The 17,222-nt window shown below is 34.5% G+C and overlaps 1 protein-coding gene across 1 annotated transcript; it reads right to left on the bottom strand.

Annotated features, from left to right (window-relative positions):
* Positions 1-10,119: 10,119 nt before the first annotated feature.
* On the bottom strand, positions 10,120-11,067 carry LOC116419403 (olfactory receptor 6C2-like). The gene has a single exon (XM_031939236.1). The coding sequence runs from the start codon at positions 11,056-11,058 to the stop codon at positions 10,120-10,122; it is 939 nt and encodes a 312-aa protein (XP_031795096.1). The 5' UTR covers positions 11,059-11,067.
* Positions 11,068-17,222: the final 6,155 nt, after the last annotated feature.

Genomic DNA, 17,222 nt, shown 5'->3' with positions numbered 1-17,222 from the left:
CCCTCTGAAAGATTATACTCAGTTTGGGTTTGTTTGTTTTTTTGGGGGGAGGGGGGGAGGGAGGAAGGGGGTTAGTGATTCTTGATTGTAATCCTGGCCCCATTGCTCTCCCAAATAGGATTCCTACCTCTCTGATCTTTCCATGTAGAAGCTGCTAAATCTTGTATCACTCTGACTGGGGTTCCACTATATTTTAATTGTTTCTTTCTGTATGTTTGCAATATTTTCTCTGTGATGTGGAAGTCTTAGAATTTGTCTATAATATTCCTGGGATTTTCATCTTGAGATCTCTTTCAGGAAGTGATTGGTGGATTCTTTCAACTTCTATTTAACCCTCTATTTCTAGAACAGGACTAGTTGGGTTTTTTTGGGGGGAGGGGTTGATAACTTTTTGAAAGATATCAAGCCTCTTTTCGCATCATGGTTTTTAGGTGGACTATTAATTTAAAAATATTTCTCTTGAGTCTACTTTCCAGGTCAATTGTTTTTTCAATGAGATATTTCACATTGTTTTCTATTTTTTCGTTCTTTTTTTTCCTGAGGCAATTAGGGTTAAGTAACTTGCCCAGGGTCACACACCTTAGATGGATTAAGTGTCTGAAAGTGCATTTGAACACAAGTGCTCTTGAGTTCAGGGCCAACGCTCTATCCACCGTGACATCTAGCTGCCCCTATTTTTTCATTCTTTTAGTTTTGTTTTATTGTTTCTTGATTTCTCATAAAATCATTAGCTTCTATTTGCTCATTTTAATTTTTAAGGAATTATTTCCTCAGTGAACTTTTGCATTTCATTTCCTATTTGTTGAATTGTACGTTTTAAGACATTCTTCTCATTGGCTTTTTGTATTGCTTTTTGCATCACTCTAATATCTCTGCCCAATTTTTCCTTTACTTCTCTTACTTGACTTTCAAAATCCCTTTTGAGCTCTTTCATGGCCTGAGATTAATTCTTTTTTGGGGGGAGAGGGGGAGGGAGGAAGAGACACAAGCTTTGACTCTGTTATCTTCTTCTGAGTGTGAATTTTGATTTTCCTTATCACCATAGTAGTTTTTTATGGGTTTCTATGGTTTTCTCATTTTTCCACCCTATTATTCAGTTTTAATTCCTCATTAAAGTAGGACTCTGTTTCCAGGGTGGAGGGTATAATGTCCCAAGCTTCAGAGATTTTGTGCAGCTATGTTCAGAGATCCTTCTAGGGACCTGTAAGTTCCTCTAGGAATCAATTAATTATTGAATCATGTTATGATCCTAGAAGTGTATTTGAGTTATCACAAGCACTCTTTGCTGCCCTGCAACTGTGAGGAGTGTCCCTGTTTCACCTTAAGTTCCAGAGGGCTAAAGCAACAGAGTCCTTCCTCAGTGCTAGTAAAGAGATTTCCTTCTGATCAATTGTTCAACTCCTTTATCATCTCTGAGCTGATGTGGGAGAAGTTGCCACTGCCTCTGCCGTCACTCTAGTTTGCTACATTGCCAAGGCCTTCTTACCCAATTGAGACAAACCTTTCCTACCAATTGCTTCTGGTATCTCTGGGGCAAAAGCTCTGGAAACTGTCAACACTCTCATTTATTCAGATGCTGCTTTGCTGGCACCTAAAAGGGACAGGGGCTGTCCTGGCTTCCCATCCTGATACAACATACCTTTCCTACTACCCTTCCAGGTTTACTCTGGCTGGCAAATTGTTGCACTCTGACTTTTTGTGTGTTCTTATACTCTAAAATTTGTTTAGTCATTATTTTAAGATATTTGGAGGGGGTTGCTGAAGAACTCAAAAAAATCCCTGTCTTTACTCTGTCATCTTGACTCTGTCTGTCCCCCTCATAGCCATTTCTTAAGCAACTACAAGATTCCAGAATGCAATAGATTTGGGGAATGCAAAGACAAAAATGAAACAGTACCTGTTTTCCTCAAGGAGCTTATATTCTAGCTGAGGAAGCAATATATACATAAAAAAGTAAATATAATGTAATTGTGGGGAAGGGACAGCTAGGTGGTGCAATGTATAGAGCACTGGGCTTTAAATGAGGAAGAGTCATCTTCATGAGTTCATTGCTCAGACAATTTCTAGAAATGTGACCCTGCTTGAGTAACTAACTCCATTTTACCTCTATTATTCATCTATAAATGAGCTAGAGAAAAAAAATGGCAAATCATTCAAGAAAGATCAAAATAGGGTCACAAAAATATGAAATGACTGAAATAACTCAAAAGCAGAAACAAAAACCAAGGGAATAAAAAAAGGTCTTTCACAGAATGCTGACACTATAGCTGAATGAAGGATGAGGCCCTAAGAGTCAGAAATGAAGGTGAAGAGCAGTCTGATATGTCAGTTTTGCAAAGGTATGAGGTTGAAGATAGAATGGCATAGATAGAATATAAAGCAGGCCAGTTTGTTTGCACTATAGAGTAAATGAAAATGAATCTTGTGTAATAGTATTAAAAATACAAACTGCAGACAGAATACAAATGTCTTTCCAGGCTAAAAAGAGAAATTTGTTATTTACCTTAATAGTAATAACGACACAATTTTCTTCATCAAGGCTGATATCATCTAATCTGGAGAATGTTGCTTTGAAAGTTATATGGATAATGAATTAAAGAGAGGGAAGACTGCATAGAAGGAGAACAGTTCATTGGGTATCTATTTAAATAGACCAGGTGAGAGGTAATAAGAACCTGAAAGAAGGCAATTGTGGTGTGAGTGGATAGAAAGAGATAGAGGGGAATAATGTTAGAGAAATAAAAGCTATCAAGAACTGGCAACTGATTAGATATGGGTTATGATTGAAAATGAAGAGTTGAAAATGTTCTTTGGTTATAAACCTGGGTGATTATAATAAGGAAGGAGGTAGTTTTGTAATTAAAGTTAATAAATTCTATTTGGAACAAATTAAATTTATGATGTCTATAAGAGATTGGAGATATTCAATATCAGTTGGAAATATTCACCATCCAGTGGGAGATGGGGGATTCAAGATCAGGTGAAATAGAATAATTGGATTGCGCATATATGTATATCTAAAAAACATCTGCACATAAAGTTGATACTTTAATATATAATTTGATGAGATTGTATAGTGTAGCTATTAAAAAGGAGGGACCCTACGAAAGAACCAAAGGGAACATCTGGACATGAGGACAGGATTCGGATCATAATCTTAAAAAGGAAATCGAGGGGCAGCTAGGTGACACAGTGGATAGAGCACCAACCCTGAACTCAGGAGAATCTGAGTTCAAATCTGGCCTCAGACACTTAACATTTCCTAACTGTATGACCCTGGGCAAGTCACTTAACCTCAATTGCCTCAGAAAGAAAAAAAGGAAACTGAAAATTATACAGGGATTCAATGTATGCTGATTTATTCAGTCCAAACTTCTCTTCTGATGTCTATATTCTCATATCTCCAGTGAACTAATGAACACCTCAAACTGGTTGGCCCACAGACAGCTTAAAATCATGTCCAAATCTGAATTTATCATTCTTCTCCCCAAACTCTTCACTCTTAATAACTTCTCTATTACCAAGTCAACCAAGCTTGTAACCTGAATGTCATCTTCATCTCCTTTTTCTCCTTCGTGTGATGTATTGCTAAATCCTGTCTATCTGTTTTCACACAATACTTCTACATATCCCTTCTCTCCTCTGATACTATCAACACCTTGATGCAAGCTTTCATTCTATGCACTTTTACAATTGCCTTTTGATTATTCCCACTATTTCAAGAGTCTGATCCTATGGCTCCCTATAACCCCAGGACCAAATATAAACCCTCTGGTTGAATTTTAAATCTCTTCACTTTAACCTTCCTAACTTTTTATTCTTCTTATACTTTATTCCCCACTACTGACTCTTAGATCCAGGGAAATTGGCTTCCATGCTGTTTTTCTCACAAAGTACTCCATCTCCCAACTCCATTTTCACTGACTGTCTATTTGAGAACAGGCAATATTCTTGTCTTTTTTTTGGTGTCCTCAGAGCTTATTATCAGTGCCTGGCACATGTTAAGTTCTTATAAGTGCATGTTGACTTATAAAGCAATGATTAGGCTGCTGAGGATTCAAAGAAAAGAAGAAAACAATTCTTACTCTCCAGCTCTAATTCTTATTCTAATTAGACCATATGCAAATAAATGGGTACAAATAAGATATATGTGGGAGAGACTAAAACTATCCTTAAATAGAAAGGCTCTAAAAGAACTAGGAAAGTGTTCTTAAAAAACATTGCATTTGAGGAATCCTGAAGAAAGCCAGAGATTCTAAACAGGCAGTTCTAAGTAAAAAGAATATTCCAGGAATGAGACAATTTAGTTAGTTCTATCCAAAAGACCCTCAGTACAGGTATAGTAAATAAATTGTTCTTCACTATTTGTGACCTTTGAGAAGCCACAGAAGAGCCATCTCAAGTGAAAACAAAAACAAAAAACTAAGGTCTTTCCTAAATATAACTTTCTGGTAACCGAAATATTTGAAAGTTTGGAAGAGAAAATTTCCCATTTTGAAAAGTAGCTGATTGTTCAGTAGGTAGAGTGCTCAGAATGAAGTTAGGGATGATCCAGACTCAGGAAATTCCTAGCTGTGTTATCCCAAGCAAGTTATTTTAACCTCTCTCAGCTCAGCTTACTGAACTGCAAGCTAGTGCTTCTAATAAGATTTAGCAGGCTTGCTGTGATGCTCCAGTGAAATAAATATGTAAAACCAGAAGTCATATAAAGGCTTATTCTTTTCCTCTTCTCCTTTTTGATTCTGGGATACAGACATATTCCATCGGGGGGTTTTGTTTAAGTTATTTTTTTTTCATTTGTCAGCATTTTGATGGGTCTAATTGGCGACATGAGCTAATAAGACAGAGAGAGAGGGAAGGAAGGAGAGAAATGAGGGGAAAGGAAAAAGAAGAGGGAAAGGGAGAAAAAAGAGGGAAGGAAGGGCCAGAGGGAGTACAAGGACAAGGAGGAGGAATAGAAGTGTCAGTGCTATATCACCATCCTTCTACTGAATATTTCTAATTATATATTTTGTAAGCACCTCAAGCTTAATATGTCTAAAATGACTCATTGTTTTTGACCCTACCTAACCCTCCCCTTTTACGAAACTCCTTGATTTACAGCCTTGGAAATTTCCTTTATTACTCATTCTCCCACATCCCAAAATCCAGTCAATTATCAAATCTTGCCATTTCTACATTCAAAATATCTGTCAAATCTTTGCCCTTCCTTCCATTCACAAAACCCAGTTATTGCCTTTAGAACTTCTTGCCTAGACTATTCCAAGAGCCTCCAAATTGATCTCTTCTACCTTAGGTTTCTCCCTTTTCCATTCCATCTTCCTTTCAGTTAACAAATTAAGTTTCCTAAAGCTGTTAAGACCACATTAATCTTCTACTTAATATAATCCAATTGTTTGCTACTGTTTGGGTTAAATACAAAAATCTTCTGACCTTTAAAGCCCTTCTGAACCTGGTTACAACTTACCTGTACATTATCGTAGGTGATCTGGTGATTTTATTTTTCAAAAAGAAAAATGTAATGATTTTTCAATCATCCATGCTGATATAGGTGAGCAAAGCAATGCTAATCCAAAACAATAGATAATTAATTAATTTGTATTTGCTTTGAATTTTAGGGACCTGGCTAGAAAAGACATTCTGAGAAAGTCTCTGTGCCCCTTAGAAGTAGGAAAGGAAAATTTCGGTAATATTGCTCAGAAATTACAATTGGTGAATTCTATTTTTAAGTATTAAATAGAAGAAAATATATCTAAATGTTCATCTGGTATATGCTTTCTATGAGAATTCCCTGAATAGTCTTGTTTAAGAACTTAGAGTCTCACTTTTAGGCCTTATTCTTAATGTAAATGCAAAGAAAAGCTTTAATTCAGTAGAAAGAACATGAAACAGGAAGTCAAGAAAATAAATAGCTGAGGTCACAGTGAAGCCACTTCCTTTCTCCTACCTCCCTGGTCCTCTATCATCCCTGTAATATGAGAGTTGGATAGGACATCTAAGATCCCTTTTAATTCTATGATTCCATTGCTGCTAATTTTTTCTGTTTGACTCTTCAACTTTTTTAAAGCAACTAGAAGTGGTATCCTCAGTAATCAATTAACAGTGTCCTCTTGACAAATAGAAAGATATCTGATATCTTTGACTTCTCTGAAGCTGAGGAGTTCCAACATGTATCCAAAAATATTGGTAACTCCTATATATTCTTCCCCTACTCTTCCAGAGAGCTATTCCATATCAAAATGGTATTTTAAAAGATGAGAAAGAGGAAAAATAAAAAACAGCATAACTAATCAGTAAATTTTTTAAAAATCTAAAATTTTAAAAATTTTTAAAAAATTAAAAATTATAGAATTACTGAAAATAAATACCTCTTACATTTACAAAGGGGTGGAGTAGAAGTGTTTTTTAGAGGTTGTTATATTGTTATAGCTATTGTGTATATTATGGTTGTTATATTGGTGATTATAGTTTGCTGCTGGTTATATTGTATTATGTTGTTGGTTATATTGCAGTATTTATATTATTGTAGTAATTGTGTATGTTGTTTTCTTGTCTCTACTTATTTTCCTCTGCATCAGTTCATGTGGCTCTATCCTTGTGTTTGTCACATCCATCATTTCTTATATTACAGTATACCATTACATTCATGTACCACAATTTATTTAACAATTCCCTAGTGGTTTGACAAGTACTTTGTTCCTCATTCTTTCCTATCATAAAAAATTGCTACTATAAATATTTTGCTACATATGGGAACTTTTTTATTTCAATTAAGCCCTTGGAATTATAAGTCAAATGGTAACCACATTCTAATCACTTTATTAGTATAATTCCAAATTACTTTCCAAAATAGACACACTGATTCTCAGTGCCATTAAGAATACACCAGTGTACACATCTTTGCATAATTTCTGCAACACTTACTATTGCCATCTTTTCTCATCTTTGCTAATTTGCAGAATATGAAGTAAAACATTAGGTTTGTTTTGATTTGCATTTCTCTAACTATTAGTAATTTGGAGCAGTCTTTCATGTAGTTGGTAATATATTACAATTCTTTTAAGATCTATTTATTCATATCTTTTGACCACTCAGATATTGAGAAATTACTTTAAGACATAACTATTGATATAGATGGAGAGACAGACAGACAGAGAGAGACAGAGAGAGATCTGTGAATACATATGGTTGTGTCAGTTAATTATATATCTTGGATACCAGATTCTTATCAGAGAAATTTCAATCTTTTGTAAAGTTAATGTGAACTGGAGAAAATATCTGGTCCTTTATCTTGTTCAGGTGACCTGAAAGCAGCTATTCCCCTTCTACTACTTTGCGTTTTTTTTCCTAGCCATTTTTAACCATCTCAGAATGCACTATTATCAGTATGGTATACTCTGACCTAATAAAATAGATGCTATTAATTTTATTTTTCAAAAAGAAAAATGTAATGACTTTTCAACTATCCATGCTAATATAGGTAAGCAGAGCAATGGCTAATCCAAAACAATTGATAATTAATTAATTTGTATTTGCTTTGAAATGTTTTTAGGACCTGGCTAGACACACATTCTGAGAAACTCCCTCCGATTTCTTCTTATTTGTCACAAGGATATTTTTGATTACTGAGCAGTACTCTGGATATCCTAAAAGGGCAATTACTACTCTTCAAACCTTTGTCTTACTGGTCTTGAAGTATAAAGAGATTCTCCAGCTTGAGAGTATTGGTGAAGGGATTCTCTTCCCTCCACTAGTCCACAAGCCATATGCTATTGCTTTTTTGTTTGTTTGTTTGTTTTGCTGAGGCAATTGAGGTTAAGTGACTTGCCCAGGGTCACACAGTTAGGCAGTCTTAAGTGAAACAAACTAGATTTGACCTAAGGTCCTTCTGACTTCAGGGCTATTGCTCTATCTACTGCACCACCTAGCTGCCCCCATGCTATTGCATTTTTGAAGCAAAACAGGCACCAATGTCTGGGGTAAGGTCTCCTCTTTTTAATTTCTTGTGTATATGCCTTACAAAATCATGAAAGGCAGCTAATTCAAGGAAACCACCACTTTCATGAGCATACCAGTGGTGAGATGTTAGTTTCATTCATAGTTTCTGCAGAAACATCTTTGGTGTCAGACCAGCCACAAGACAAATTGAAGGGGAAAAAAATGCCTTCTTGGCTTTGATTAGGCTCTACTCTGTGAGGGTGAAATGTAAAATACCTAACAAAAAGGCCACCTACAATTCACCTAATAAGATCTCTCAACTGCTCTCAACTGCTAACAATCCTTACATAATTCTTTGTTGCTTAGCCTTGCCCTATAAGTGAAAGAGTAAAACTGTTTCTTGCTTCATTCATGTCTATTTTTAGGTAACCTACCCCAGTCCTTCTGGATAACTAACCAGGAGGGTTCTTTAGATAAAGCCCAACATAAAATTGTTCATCATGAAAATCATACAGGGGTAAAATTATGACAATAGGAGCCTGGTTTCCCTATAGTAGAAACAGGCAACCTCTGAAGAATGAAAAATTCCCCAAATATATGATGTTTCCTGTGCTTTGTGTATTCAACATATATACACAGTACAAGAATCTATAGCTCCTATTTTATGAACAGTTTAAATTTTTTCAGTATAGAATTATTTTCCTGAAAATTTGGACCATCTTATAGTTTCATCAATATGTCATGTTAGTGTATTTGTTTTCACAAGATTCCCCTCATACTATTTTATTATCTTTGTCAACTTGTTAGATATAACATGACTCCACAGTCATATAAAATTATGTTTGTTTTATTATTTGTGAATTGGAGACTTTTGTTCAATGGTTTTTGTTCAGCTGTATTTCTACTCCTTATCCTAGAGTTTCTACTGGCAACCTCAGAATTTGGCTCTTGTTTTGTCATTTATAGAAAAAGGAAAGGGATCCCTGTTCTATCATGCAAACACAAACAAGCTAAATACATATTTTTTAAAAGAGAGCTTCTATTCTATTACACAGAAAATACACCTGTGTCAATAAAAAAAGCAAGATAATTCTCACATCCATTCTACTTTCCTCTACAAATGCAAAGGAAATTCATTTAAGATGTATGAAAGAATAAAGTCTCATTCTTCAGATAATACTATATCCCTGCAAAAACAGGCACAAAATAACAAATTTGTAGCTTCTTAGAATAAGAAGTAGAAGAAACATTACAAGCAATTTAGTCCACCCTTCCATTTTGCAGGTGGTAAAGATCCTCCAAAATAAAGACATATTTGGGATTGTTATCAAAGACCTATATAGACTGCACAACTCCCCATAAAGTTTTCTCCCTATAAAGTACTATGTACTGCTGTGCTGAGAATTGAAGTACTAATACAAAAAAGTAAAAAACAGGGTAAACCCTGCCCTCAAAGAGCTTATATTCTAACAGCAAAGAAGTAACACATATAGAGGGATGATAGCCACATTGTAATGTTTTTATGTAGAAAATCAAAGGGATGGAGAGAGTAACTCCAAGACTATAGATGGACAGAATTTTTCCACTAACAATAGCAAAGTTGGCTTAATTATGGTTCCAGAGATAGAGATAGTGCACAAGAATGAAAAAAAAATTGGCTTTGGAGTCAGAGGCCTTGATTGAAATGCCATCTCTGTCATTTATTACCTTGGATAACCTTGGACAAGTCACTTGCAAATCAAATGAAAGAGAAAGACTAAATATCACCAAAGGTCTCTTACTCATCTAAATCTATAATTCTGTGACTTGTCAAGGTCCCAGAGATAGTAAATTTCTGAAGAAGAATTTTAATCTGGAACTTCCTAATTCTAAATCCAGCTCTTCATCCATCATATCAATCTGTCTGAGAGTGTGGGTGAGCTTGAGCCAGTGAGTTAGAGAAGTAGCATAGACTAGAGGAAAAGTGAATGAGATACAGAAAGCAATATAAATTTCAACAAAATGGGAGACAGTGAGATGATTATAAGCAGCGGAGAAGGAAGCTACTGGCTGCATGGCAAAATGAGTTAGCATAAAATTTAACTTTGCTGATTATACCAAAGGATAATAAGCAAGAAAAATTACAATGGATTGTAGAATAATAGACTGACTTTCTTTTAACATTTGACAATCTTCAGTCTTTTAGTGCTTTATGAAAATTGCAATCTTTTTAACTAATTCCCTAAAGGCTTGTTTGACCTGTTTATTCCTCAAAGTATAAATAAAGGGGTTCATCACAGGGGCAACAGATGTCATGAGAACTGACACCACCTTGTTCAAAGCTACCATTTCATTTGCAGAAGATTTGACATACATGAAGATGCAGCTTCCATAAGAGATAGAGACAACAATCATGTGGGATGAACAAGTGGAAAAGGCCTTTTTCCTTTGCTGGGCAGAGGGAAATTTCAGAATGGTTCTGACAATGGAGGCATAAGACCAAATCACAAACAATAAGGTGATGATGAGTGTTAATATAGCATCGATCAAAGCTATCTTCTCTATGAACTTTGTATCTGTGCATGAAATCTCTAGCACAGGAAATGCATCACAAGTAAAATGGTCAATAATATTCGAGTCACAGAAATCCAACTGGAGACCCAGGCTTAATGGAGGGAGAATAATCATTAGTCCAGACAGCCAAGAACTCAGTAGGAGCCGATTACAGACTTTGTTATTCATGATAGTAGTATAATGTAAAGGTTTACAGATGGCCACATAACGGTCATAGGACATGGTAGCTAAAAGGAAGAACTCTGCTGCTCCAAGAAAGATTACAGAAAATAGTTGCATGGCACAAGCATTATAAGAAATTGTGTTGTCCCCAGTTGATATGCTGTAGAGGTATCTGGGAATACAGGAAGTTGTGAATGAGACTTCTAAAAAGGAAAAGTTTCTAAGGAAAAAATACATAGGAGTTTTCAGATGAGGATCCACCAAGGTGAGGGTGATGATAGTCAGGTTCCCAATTATACTCAACATATAATTGAGAAACAGAAATATAAAAAGCAAAACCTGTAGTTGTGGGTCATCTGTCAGTCCTCGCAGGATGAATAAAGTTATTGCTGTGTGATTTCTCATTCCTTATTTCTGAATTCTGGTGGATCTGCACATGAAAAAAAAAAGGTTGGACACAAAATGAGGATATTGATGGAAGGTGGTGGGAAAAAGATGACAAGTATTTCTACCCTTCTAGCATCTCTCTCTGCCAGCCTTTCAATATCTCTTGGGAATTAATATTTTTTGCACTCCTATATTTGGTCTTCTGTCAAAATCTTCTATTTTACCCTTATTCACACAAAGTCCTTCCTTCAGTTCTCCTTTCCTTAGCCAGTCTAGAGCACTGAACTTGGAGTCAAGATAATAATGAATAATACTTATAATAATAATAATTTACAAAATAAATACCTAACATTTATGTAGCACTTGAAGCTATGTGGCAAAGTGGAAGTCATTCAGCTCCTCTTTTTGCTAACTGAAGTATTTTCAAGACTTAGTGCCTAGCCCTGCTCTGAAGAAAGTACTTACTGAATTCTATATGTTAGCCATGCTTATTTCAATTATGATTCAATGCTAATTAGAATTCCCTCTTCTGCTTCCCATATCTCGACTTTGCCTTTTCATCTATGCTCTCCAATACTTATTCTCCCCAGTTATCTTTTTCTAGAAGACTACTTCAAGGAAGAGTTAGGAACATCTGATTTGAGAGGATAAGCAGAGCTGGCCACATGAGAAATATTGGGCAGAAGACACAAATTGTCTTTAGCATCCTTCTGCTTCCCTTTCCATGTACTTCTCACTGTTGTTTTGTGTCTCTAATTCTTTCAGTCACCCTGGCTCCTGAATTTTTCTCCTTTCTGTCCTAGTTCTCAAAAGATCATGGATGTGGAGAGATCTTTGTCCAATTTTTCTGACAAAATTTTTGGAAGCTGAGTTTCTTTCTGCAGGAATCTACTCTCTGGGAGCTGCTATTTCTGGAAAGATCTCCATTAGAAACCAGAAAACTGTTTCAAAATCAGCCTGTGCGCCTTAAAAATTGTCATTGCATCTGGCACAGTCTCAGTTTCTTTGTCTCTTAAATGGTATGATTCTTCTCTAGATGATTCCTAAGTTCCTTTCTAACATTAAACTCTTTAATCCTTTGACAAGTGAACTGACAATAAGGTCTCAATAGCTGAATGATAGGTTCTTTCTCATGTTGTTTTGTGAATGATATGATATCTTCATGGAAGATACTGGAACTCTTTCACCCCACATGGATGTGTTGAGTTATTTTATGGTATGCTGAACATATGTTCAGAAAGTGTCTTGCTCTTGTGATTTGTCACTTGTTATGTTTCTGTTTCTCCCTCTCTAGAATAGTCACATGAGTTCTTTTTCCCTCAGACACATTTTACAATTATTTCATTTTATTGTATAATTTGCTTCAAAATTCTTAAAATTTTTATGTCTTGGACACCTTTGGAAAGCTGGTGAAAGTAATGGAACCCATTTCAGAGTTATGTTTTTTAAATATATAGTACTACACAGACACTTAAACTTTAATATTAAAATAACTATCAAAATAATTTTTCTTAATTAACATTAACTTTAAATTTAAATTTAAATACTGGCAGTATTTATGAATGGTGTCTTTCCTAAGAAATGTTTTCCCAATGTTCTGCAAATCACAGAAGGAAATACATAATTCCTAACTTCCTAAAATTATATTCATGAGCTCACTAGAACAAGGGTGTAAAATGTAATCAACTAACTACTCATTTTCTAAAAGTTGGGACATTTCATATATAATTGTTGGTTCTCTATCTGAAATTGTTAAAGTAATTTCATAAGGGATTTTTGAAGGGGTTTTTTCTAATTTCACATTTTTTTTTTTACATTAGAGTAGATTGGTTGATCACTATGCTCTTGTATGGAGGAAATAGACAAGCAAGTAGGAGCTTCATAGAAACAAATTAAGAAAATGTGTGATGTGAAAGTTATTTTCATACTTACTTTTTCTGACAGTGCTTCTTAGAAATCAGTAGATAGAATAAACCCAGAGACACTTGATCATGTACAGATAAGTGGCAGGACAGGCAGGACAGGAAGGTGGCAGAAATATTGTGAACTATTGCCTAAATCAAGACATCCCATGGAATGGTTAGCCTATGAATTAAGTCCATCAGGAAAATTGCACTGGGAAGCTCAACTAGAAATAAATTATAGCCATTGCTTATGTTCTCTGTGACTGTGGTATCCTTGAGTCTGGATTTCCTCACCTCTAAATAAAAAAAATTGTATTGGATAATCTCTGATGTTCCTTTCAGATTTACTTCAAGATCCCAATTCTATGGACATTTGGGGACACCCTAAATCTGGTCCCTACAACCTCAAACTTAAAAGTATCACTGTGACTGCATCCCATCTCCAAAGCTACTTAGTGGGACTGGGTCACCTTTCTGTCTCCTAATTTCTGACTAAAACTTAGAAATATTGCCCTAGAACTAAAAAATTCTGGGAATGTAAAGCAATATACAGACCTGTTTTTGTGAGTTTTACAGGAAAAAGTCTGACAGTTCTGGGTAAGGAGAAGAATTTTTCTTCCTAATTATTTTATCAACTCAATCTCTTAAAGGTGTTTGGGGATCAAATGGGAGAACAAATAATATATTCCTTTGGGATTGAAGTTCAAAATAATTAATGAATTTACTATGTAATCAACATTTTTTTTAATGTTAGATAAACAGCTATGGGGCCTATGTTCACAGAGACAAGAAGGTGCCATCACAGATTAGAAATGATGCTCAAGAAAAAAAGAAGACAGAGTGTTAAAATGACTACCGAGAGTCCTACAATAGAACAGGTCCTGGTTACATTTATTTACTTTTTTATTCATTTATATGACCTAAAGAAAGGGTGTGATGCTTAACTGGGGAGAAATTCTATGAAGGGTTCCTTGGAACAGGTCAAATATTAGGGGAATTCCAGTCAACATAAAACCCAAAAGATTTTGACATGTTCTTCCCCTTTCAAGTTTGCTTCCACGATTTATATATATATATATATATATATATATATATATATATAATAATTGTATATATAAGAATACATATAATACATGTGATAATAATATATATCATATAATAAATATAATATAATATATAATATATGTAATAATATATATGATTTTAATCTAATATATTTATAATTTTATATATTTATAATTTTAATCTAATTCATAGACCATTCCTTTCACCAGGAAAGCCTAGGATTCCTCTACATGTGCTAATCCTTTAGGAATCTTGTCCATGGGCTCCCAAATGTCACCCAAACTTGAAATACCCAGTGCACTAGAATTCATTTCCCATGCTTTTTAATATTTCATGGGGATCAGCGCAACATTTAGATTGCCCACCTGTGACCTTTAGCTCTCACTACATGACCATCCCACTTCTTTTTCTGAAAGAGGTTTACTTCCTCAGTCCTGTCTTATACATTACTTCTTGACTTACAATTACTTTAACCTCCCTCTTTTTTCCCCATTTCCCTTTGGTTTGCCCATATGCTTGAATTTTGATATACCATGGAGTTCTATAGGAATGTAGCACAAGCTGAATTATAATTGGCTATAAAGATTAATAACAGTTTAAAATAAAAAAGGAGACATTCAAACACTTGCTATCTTTCTATCTTCATTCCATTCAATTCTTGGCTCAGTTCATTGTAAATCTGCAAAACCTAACCAATGCAAATTCACTTACAGATTCAATGTGTAGGCCTTCCATTCCTTAGTATATCATAACCTAGCAATACATAGTTAAGGAGATCCTTTGTTTTAGTTCCAGGTATATTATTAAGTTTATCTCTTTTGTATAAACCTCTTGAAGGAGACATTGTGGTATTCTGGAGTTTCTTTTTGGAAATTTAATATTGTCTATTAATATAATTTCAGCCTCATTCAAGCAGAACAATAACATAGATCTGTTCTATAAGAATATTTCTTTAGAACCTATATGGAGAAAGGATTACAAATGGGAGATCCTTGTTTAATTCATTATTTCACATGTCATTCCTTGATTATGCAATACATTACTTGTTTAATATACCCATTAACTACTATTGCAATTCTATTGTCTTCCTCTTACTATTAGAAATCCTTTCATAATCATTATATTAAAACATTGTACCCCATACCCTACCTTTCCCTGAAAACTTGACCCTACTTCTAGGTTCAAGTATTTAAATTACAACTCAGCCCTCCATATACTATTTTGAAAAATAGTTTGCTTATTTGATTAAGACACATAGGGACCAAATCTAGAGCAATTCCTAGTAGTTTCTTATCACACTTAGTTGAAATATTTTTGATTTATAAATTAAGTAGAATTGTCTAGGCCTTGTTCACAATTAATTAATAATTAATTTAAGAAATTATGAAATAAGAGCAGCCACACTTGTTTTGGGAGTACATTCAAGAAAAGACTATGCCTGACAGCAAGAAATGAAGTGATAATCACATTTTAATTAAGTACACAAGGTGGGGGGAGGGAAGGAGACAAAAGTAAAGAAAGTGCTGAGACAAATGGTGAAAGGAGTACAAAGGCAGACAGCATGGGGACATAAAATGGTTGATGAAGGTAAACAGTAGGAGGAAGAGTTTGGAGAGGGAAAGAAACTAAGACAGAAAGTATCACTCACATAGCCATGGATTAGAATTAGAATCACTAGGCAGCATGGATCCTTTGGAGATGAAAAAATGCTCATGGAGAACTGTAGGAATTTGAGTTCTAATTTGAGTTTTTGGGGGGGGAAACACTAAATTTTACCTGTGTCACTTTCATTCATTATTATGTTAGTTAATTAGTTAGTTTTTTAATATATACACATTATTTCAAAGTTGCCAGTAAAACTTTAAAGTTAATATATCCACATCATCTTAAAATTATCAGCAGCATTTGGTGATCTACTAATTATTATTGTGGAGATCCGAACCCTATATTGTTTTCCCTGATTAAGCACACATTGCAATGTTGGTGGGTTGTGAACTTATCCAACCATTCTGGAGAGCAATTTGGAACTATGCTCAAAGCGCTATAAAATTACATACCTTTTGATTCAGCAATACCACTATTGTTTCTGTATCCTAAAGAGATCATCAAAAAAAAAAAAAGGAAAAGGACATAAATGAACAAAAATATTTATATCAGTTCTTTTGATGGTGGCAAAGAGTTGAAAATTGAGAAGGATATCCATCAATTGAGGAATGGCTGAGCAAGTTGTAGATGAACTTAATGAAATACTGTTATTCTATAAGAAATGATGCATAGGTAGATCTTAGGTTTTAGATTTTAGAAAAACCTGGAAAGACTTACATGAGCTAATGCTGAGTGAAGTGAACAGAACCAGAAAAACATTGTAAACAGTAGTAGCAACAGATCATCAACTATGACAGATTAAAGTCTTTTCAGCAACAAAATGATCCAAGATAATTTCACCGGTTTCATGATGAAAAATACTGTCCACTTCCAAAGAAAAAACTATGAAAGCTGAAAGCAGACCAAAATATACTATTTTTACTTTTGTTGTTGTCTTTTTCTTTATTATGGTTTTGTTCTGGCTCTTCTTTCAAAAGATAACTAATATAGAAATGTTTAATGTGATTGTCTATGTTAAAAAAAAAAAAAGGAACAAAAAAACTCCCCTTTTACTCTATGACTTGATTCTAAAAATATAATTTTGCTACAGTGGTTGCTCAAACATTTCAGTCACGCTCAGCTCTTCTTGACCCTATATGGGATTTTCTGGGCAAAGATATTGGAATGGTTTGCCATTTCTGTCTATAATTCATTTTTATAAGTGAGAAACTGAGGCAAACAGGTTTAAGTGACTGATGCTGGATTAAATATAAATCCTACTTGGTCATAATGAATTATCCTGGAGTTGACTTTCTGTAATCTCTTTGCTAATATTTTTTAAGATGTTTGCATCAGTATTCGTTAGGGAAATTGGTCTATAATTTTCTTTCTCTGTTTTGGCCCTACCTGGTTTAGGTATCAGCATCATATCTGTGTGGATATTGTGAAAAAGAATTTGGTAGGACACCTTCTTCCACTATTTTTCCAAATAGTTTGCACAGTATTGGAATTAATTGTTCTTTAAATGTTTGGTAGAATTAACTTGTAAATCCATCTAACCCTGAGATTTTTTTTCTTAGAGAGTTCATTAATAGCTTGTTCAATTTATTTTTATAAAATGGGACAATA

Source organism: Sarcophilus harrisii, chromosome 5 (assembly GCF_902635505.1).
Source record: "Sarcophilus harrisii chromosome 5, mSarHar1.11, whole genome shotgun sequence".
Lineage (NCBI taxonomy): Eukaryota > Metazoa > Chordata > Mammalia > Dasyuromorphia > Dasyuridae > Sarcophilus > Sarcophilus harrisii.
Note: the sequence above shows the minus strand (reverse complement) of the source record. Positions and strands in the feature narration are given on the sequence as shown.

Excerpts from the sequence above, each read along its gene's own strand:
- LOC116419403 (XM_031939236.1), bottom strand. The coding sequence starts at position 11,058 with ATGAGAAATCACACAGCAATAACTTTATTCATCCTGCGAGGACTGACA.